Here is a 7,114-nt window from a genome sequence, read left to right on the forward strand (position 1 = left end):
AAGAAGATGAAAAAGGCGTCAGAGTCATATTACTGTGTGATAGATTGAGGTCCTTTTCGTTCTTGTATAGTAAAAAGTGCAAGTAAAATAGTTGTGGAGGAGATAAAGTGAAATCATAAAGTAAACAAAGCAAAAGTTGTCCCTCGCTGGCAACTCGATTGAGGCGACGCCAGCATGACATATGTAGTGCGTAATCATACCCATTGGGCCATTGACACTCGATGGAGCCATTCCTCTACGTTCCAGTGTTCCCCTGCCTTGACTTACGGATTCATGCTCAATAAATCCCCCCCCTCACTGTTGATGACGGATTTTAAACAACAAAACGGAAGGAGACTTGTCATTGCACATACCAATATCCTGTTTCTGGTCATCTCCTCTTGCTGTTCCATTGACTATATAGTACAGTACTGTCCAAGTTCAATTCAAAATTTTAACACAATAAACGTTTAAACTTCAAAGACGGAAACGTAATAAGAAGATTCTCCAAACGTTGAATAACACAATTGGATACGAGAAGCATAAACGCTTTTGCTTCTTTAGAACCAAAAATCATTTAGTAAGCAGTTAGTGTTTTTGTTTTCGATTATAGCGCGGTTGATACAAATATGTTTGTGACTTTTCGAGAATACGAAATCAAAAGTTTCACAAAAAATTAACTATCTAACTTCTAAAAATGGTTTTGAAATTTGACGGCAAAACTGACTTCTGACTTTTCGAATTCTTCTTCTTGTATACATCCAAATAAGCTATTGAAATATAGATCCAAACAAGCTATTAAACTTGAAAGACAATAACGTAATCCGAAGAATCTTCATTTTCAACGGATTGCCCATAAAAATCAAACGAAAAGAAAACAGAGCACATTGGCAGTATAGTTTCTATCAGACACCAGACCGTACGGGAACATGAATAATAATAAGTTGGGTCCACCGCATTTATTGGCAATGCACACCAAAAAGACGGCAACCAAAACTATACAAGAGACAGCATGACAAATTGACAAGTGTGTTTCATTATCTCATCTCCATCCCAGTCCATCTACCACCCTATTTTGGTTTCTTGTTTCATCTCCTCAACAGCCAACCCCTCTCTATTTTCTTCTTCTTTCTTATCCTGCGTCACAGCCCAAAGTTGTTGGATTTGCGAATATGCGCCCGTGACGTGTCAAAATACTTTCACCCAACTTGTATTTTATCTGATTAAGAAAGAATTAGACAAGGAAATTTCAGAAAAGGAAGATAGATAGAACTGTGGGGATAAAAAAGTGAAAGTGGAAATTTTAAATCTGTGTGTAAATGATACCAAAAAAAAAAATGTTTTATTTAAACTAAAAAAAAAGGGAAGAAGATGGAGAGGATATCTTCTTATCTTGTGATTTACGTAAACAAAAGTAACCCTGCGATGGGGAACACACTAATGAAAAAAATGAAACCCCCTAATGAAAAGTATATAATGGGATCGAGAGAAAGTGAAAGAAAAAGAGAAAAGAAGAAAACAGAGATATAGGGTGGTGAATGATCTTGAATCATGAGAAGCTGATAACTCCAGTGATCGAGCAGCTTAAAGGAAAAGTCATGAACGTGCAAACGGGAAATGATGTGAAAATAAAGGGGTTGCGACCTCACTGGATTTGTATTCACGTGCAATTATTTACTAGTAAAAAGTAAAGGCGACAATCAAAAACTCTTAACTGCACGAGGGAACCAGCAATCAGTAGGCCGCAGTACGGCTTTGGTGATTTCCAAACTAATAAGTCTGAAATGAGGAGCGAACTTGGGTAACAAAGAAAAAATAAAGGTAATAATCTGCCATTGTGGACTATGTATATTGCAATTGCAGGTGCATGTTTGTCTGGTTTTAGAGACACCGAATAAGAGCACACGGGAAATTGAAATGGAGATAGAGAGCGGGAAAAGAGATGATCCAGCGGACAACAAATGAACGAGCCAGCTCCTTTTGTCAACCTTGTGGGACTAAAAAACTGTCGAAGAGTCCTCCGGATCAAGTATGAACGAGCCAGCTCCTTTGGAACCGAATTTTAAAAAGAAGAAACGAACTGAAATACTTGACATGTAGAGCATCCCACAACGCCCAAATATGACTGCTTTGTACCCCAGGTCTGAAAGCAGGCATATTTGGCAATTGGTGGAGTTTATTACTTTAGAAAAAGGAATATGACTGCTTTGTACCCCAGGTCTGAAAGCAGGCATATTTGGCAATTGGTGGAGTTTTTTACTTTCAAAACAGGATAATTAAGTAATTTTTAATATAAGGAGTAACTTGGATCTTTTCTCTAACACTGGCTATCTCTACTCTCTAGCACTGGCCATCTCTTATCTAACCGTCCTGGATTGATATAACTGGGTGGTATCCAAATTGATTTTGCATACTAACCCATACCAGGAGTCAGAACACGAGTGTTAAGGTAGACAGTTTCATATGATGGCCCAAGTGAACTTGGGCCATTCAGTTTGACGGTGACACACTACAGTGACACTTCATTCTGGTTCAAATAATGGAGATGAATTTATGTTGTATAAGAAGGATGCTATTAGAAATGGTATTATTTAATACATCGCTAAGAATCAATAACATGCTACCTACCGTGATCGATATGGACATGTAATATATACGAGGTGATGATTCAAACCTGGTGCACTTCAAATCATGTAAACTACATTATTCATTTTTATATCTGCAAAATGAAGATTTTGTTTACAAGAACGGACCCTGGTAAGAAAAAAGCCAGGGTGCCCATCTTCTATGTTTACATTAGCCACCTGATCAAATGCCCGTTTGGAAACGAAAATCCTTCTTGCCACACATTGCCAAGATAGATAGCATATAACAGCACTACTAACAGATGAGGCTTTAGAGTAGAATAGTTGATGAATAATCCAGCAGCATTTACTAGTTGCGGTCAAGAATCTTTAATTGGGGATCAGAAGTAACTCACTTATCTCGCATATTACTGAGATTGTATTGTCCGCAAAAGCTCCATTAAATTGGCCAGGATATGTCGTGGTCCCAAACTCTCGACGCCTATAAAATTCAGTATCTGCTCTAAATCCTGAAGAGAAGAAAAAAAATTTAACCATAGCAAGAGCTAAGATCTACTAGAATGGATCAGGGAACCAGCAGAGTGGATTCCAGTACTTAAATCTAAAAGTAAAAATACAAAGAAAGAAAAATACACCTTATTCAACAAGAATATGGCATAAGCTGCTCTGGTGGTGTCTTGTCCTTCTAGAAAAAGAGGAAACTCGGTAGGTTTTGAGTTAGAAAGTAAGGCAGAGCCTGATGTTGAAGTAGATGTCAACAGCTCAACTGAAGGGGCATAGTCATGAATGTATGAATGTGAACCTCCAAGGCGCAAAGGGTATCGCAGAGGAACCTCTAAATAAGAAGCTATAAGCGAAACAACCTAGAGAAATCAAGCAAGAATGGGTAAGGGGACAATGTAAAATGCACAGCCACTCCAATGAATGAAAATGAATTGAAAAGATTGTCTGCTGAGGTATTTAACATAAATATAGATTCTGATGTCAGTTGAACAAAAAAAAAAATCGAGATAACATCAACCAGGTATAATTTATAACATTATATGATAATTTGAGATGATATGTAATAGCTTACATGTGCAACATATCCTAGTGCAGTAGCAGACTTCTGAACTTCCTTCTTATCGCCGAAAAAGCTCGTCTTCTTTAAAGATAGTCCACTCACAGCCAGACCTGAAATGGTCAAAGTCCCTGGCTTAAAAGATTTAGAGCCAACAGGATTCCCTGCAAAAATTTATTACTTTTTAATAGCCATGACCAGTAGAGAGGTAACATAGCATTTACAAACGTACTTAAATGGTGGAAAGATTTCTACTCAACCATGTACAACTTTGCTGGTAACAAGAAGTTTTAACACCAGTTTGATATAATCTTATGACCAGCTTCTAAGATGATATATGTATATATACATAAAGATTAGCCAACTTTTACCTTTTGGCTAGATAAGTTTAGAACGTTTATGGTGTTCACTGGAGAGCCCAGATACATAATCACCAGGACATACAATTCTACTTTTTGCATGGAATAACCAGGATAAAATGATAACTACCTGTTGAACAATTTATAATCCGTAAGTCCATGATGTTGAAAGCTAAGATACGCTTATTAGGTTATCGATTCAGACACTAGGTTTAGGTTTTGTATGACGAAAGACTATAAAGGTCAAAATGATGAGTGAAGAGAAAAGATGTGTTTCTCCGTTTAAAATTACCAGACTTCAAGATTTTAAAGATTTGGCGACATGATAAGAGTCCTACAGCCAAAAAGAGGTTCAAATTTTTTTCACTTTTTTGTATTACTTGTTCAAATATTACAGCGAAAGATACCTCAGTTATTCATAGGGGAAAGAACTTTCATGTTCTTTCCTATTTGACAACTAATAGGTACTAGTAGTATATTACCTATTTGACTACTCGTAGAAGATGAATCGAGCTTTTCCCCGTTTGTCAATGCAGCTGAGGCTTTTACAGGATATAGAAATGAAACTTGTGCAACCATATATTGTTGTCTCATTTGCAGCATCTTCTGCAATTTTTTTAAACGGACATGACCCCTCTCTCCAGACAGTAACCTATATGCTTCCTGCAGTTAACACTATGAGTGAGTTTACCAAAATATATTAAAACTATCTTGAGTAAATGAATGCCTAATCTATTTCTTAAAACTAATGACTTCTGACAAAAATATCAGGTTTTATCCTTAGAAAGACTAATCATCACATAAAATACGATGAACGTATACCGTCAAAGACCTCTCTACTTTAGGAAAAACAACGCATCCATACAACATTAGAGCTAGTTAGTTGTGCTATTTACCCAAATTGGAAATACCAGAGAATCCGAGAGTCCAAAATTCTAATCTCACAGATATCATTTATCTATAATGACTCTGCTCGGGGAATATAATGCTACACTTTAATTTGTTACAGAGCAAGTGTTAGAATTAATTTTTTGTATGAACCTTCAAAATATAAGGTAAATAAGGGTCGCAAAAATTTCACCACTTTTAGAATGCAAAACTTCACCAACCTTTCACCTCTATAATGGAATGGTGTTCAAGACGCAAATTCTTACCAAAGCTTCCACGGATATTAAACAGATTCGGCGAACTATTATAAATGACAGTTATGACATGAATATTAAATAAAAATGTCCATCATTTTAGGTTCTTTTTCAGTATTACTTGACAGCCTTAGGAAACTCTTGCTGAATTCAGTATAATTGCAAAGATTGTATCATCCCCATGAAAAAAAAAACCATCTGAAAAGATTGAAAAGTTGAAGCTAAATACCTGCAACTGATTGCTAGATACAGAAAGACCTCTCCCAGCAACCAATAATGATTTAATTGAAACAATAAGATGCTCTTTTTGACTTCTCACATCCTCAGCTATAACATTTGACCTAGTTAATGAATTTCCCATCACCAATCTTTTTGCCTCTAATTTTTGTTTCATCACTTCTAACTCATTCGACCTATTTAATTGTTCAGACCTAACCTGATCACCATAACCAGAGAATAATCAAAATAAAGACATAACCCTAATTTGGATCTATATTAATTAAAAACTATTGAAACAATTAGTACCTACCTGAATGAGTGATTCAAGCTTTTGCTGAAGCAAATCCTTCTTTTCTTTAGATTTTTTTAAAGCAGAAGAAAGACTCCATAATCTAGCTAGTTCTTGTTCGAAATCTTCCCATTCTATTACTTTGACGTCTCCATTTGAAGATACTAATACTTTCTTTTCTGATTCCATTGATCAATTTAAACTTCAGCAACGTAAAGTAATCAATCGAAGACCTCATCGTCTCTCTGAATCATAAATTTTTAGGGTTTCTTGATCATCGGAATCGAATTTTCTTTAAGAAAATGAATAGTTTTGCAGAGGAATAGGGAAGAAGAATGGCAGGTCCCAACTTCCAGCAGAGGGGTATTGATGTAATTAGAATGAAAAGATTTGTTTCGGATCGTTTTGAAAACGCTGATGCTTTGGTTTTGTTAAGGAGTCAGTCTCAGAAGATCCTATATTGTCTCAGTCAATATAGACCGAGGTGTTTTCAGTTGTCTTCAACAGTTTATCATAGTCTATCTCCGTCTATAACTTAGGGCAGTTGCATCTGAAATTGTATTGTTAAACCTACTTTGATCTTTGTATTCATGTATAAAAGAGAAGCGAATCATGTAAAGTTATTTAGAACAAAAATAATAAACAAAATCATTTCTAACTTGGTATCACGCCAGTCGATCCAAGAAGCCACGCAACCAAAAAAAATCAAAAATGGCTGCTGAAACTCAAACTCTCCAGCAAGTTCATATTAACCATCTCATCAGTGCCAAATTAACACACCAACTATCTTCTCTGGGTAACTCAGTTTAAGCCTCTTCTAAGGGGTTACAAAGTAATGGGTTTAATTGATGGAACTACTCCTAAGCCACCAAGAAACTTACCAAACTCAACCAACATTAATCCAGAGTTTGTGAAGTATGAAGATCAGGATCAAATCTTGATGGGATGGCTACTTTCTTCATTAACAGAAACTGCTTTGGGCAAATGTGTAGGATGCAAAACCTCCAAGGAAGTCTGGGACAGACTTGAGAAGCGATATGCACCACAAACAAAAGCTCATAAGATGCATCTCAGGAGACAACTCCATAATCTCTCAAAAGGTAATCTGACAATGCATGATTATTTTTCAAAAGCTAAAACTATTTTCGATGCTCTTGCTGCTTCAGGAAATGCTATCACTGAGGATGATATGCAAGAAGCTATCATGAATGGGTTGAATCAATCATATGACCCCATTGTCACATCCATGAGCACAACATTAGACATGGACATGGATACCTTCTTTACACATCTCCTGTCCTATGATATGCGCATGGAACAACATCAAGCTCTACTCCAACAACCACTTGCCAATGTAGCTACTGCTTCTTCTTCAAAGCCATCTCCAAGGCCTGATCAGCGTAGGAACGGAAACAATGGCTACAATCAATTCAACAATCGATTCCAAACTCGCCCCAAAAACAATAATAGTAATATAACAT

The 7,114-nt window shown here is 36.4% G+C and overlaps 1 protein-coding gene across 2 annotated transcripts; it reads right to left on the bottom strand.

Moving 5' to 3' along the window:
- Window positions 1–2,640: 2,640 nt before the first annotated feature.
- LOC113320812 (UV radiation resistance associated protein-like) lies at window positions 2,641–6,052 on the bottom strand. Of its 2 annotated transcripts, none has more exons than XM_026568703.1 (6): window positions 5,655–6,052; window positions 5,355–5,561; window positions 4,466–4,646; window positions 3,640–3,737; window positions 3,200–3,427; window positions 2,641–3,073 (listed from the first exon to the last, which is right to left on the bottom strand). In XM_026568703.1, exons 1-6 carry the CDS (start codon window positions 5,820–5,822, stop codon window positions 2,972–2,974), a joined length of 984 nt encoding a protein of 327 aa, XP_026424488.1. In that variant the 5' UTR covers window positions 5,823–6,052; the 3' UTR covers window positions 2,641–2,971. The 2 variants fall into 2 exon arrangements, with proteins under 2 accessions (XP_026424488.1, XP_026424487.1); XM_026568702.1 differs by having other exon boundaries at window positions 3,640–3,788; window positions 5,655–6,050.
- Between the last annotated feature and the right edge of the window lie 1,062 nt (window positions 6,053–7,114).

This window comes from Papaver somniferum, chromosome 11, assembly GCF_003573695.1.
Source record: "Papaver somniferum cultivar HN1 chromosome 11, ASM357369v1, whole genome shotgun sequence".
In the NCBI taxonomy this organism is placed as follows: Eukaryota; Viridiplantae; Streptophyta; class Magnoliopsida; order Ranunculales; family Papaveraceae; genus Papaver; species Papaver somniferum.

Bases quoted from the DNA above. Each gene is read 5' to 3' on its own strand.
- LOC113320812 (XM_026568702.1), bottom strand. From the start codon at position 5,822: ATGGAATCAGAAAAGAAAGTATTAGTATCTTCAAATGGAGACGTCAAA. The intron at 5,562-5,654 runs GTAGGTACTAAT...TATGGTGATCAG, and splicing joins AGCTTGAATCACTCATTCAG to GTTAGGTCTGAACAATTAAA. The intron at 3,789-4,465 runs GTAATATACTAC...AAATTTTTGCAG, and splicing joins TTCTACGAGTAGTCAAATAG to GGAATCCTGTTGGCTCTAAA.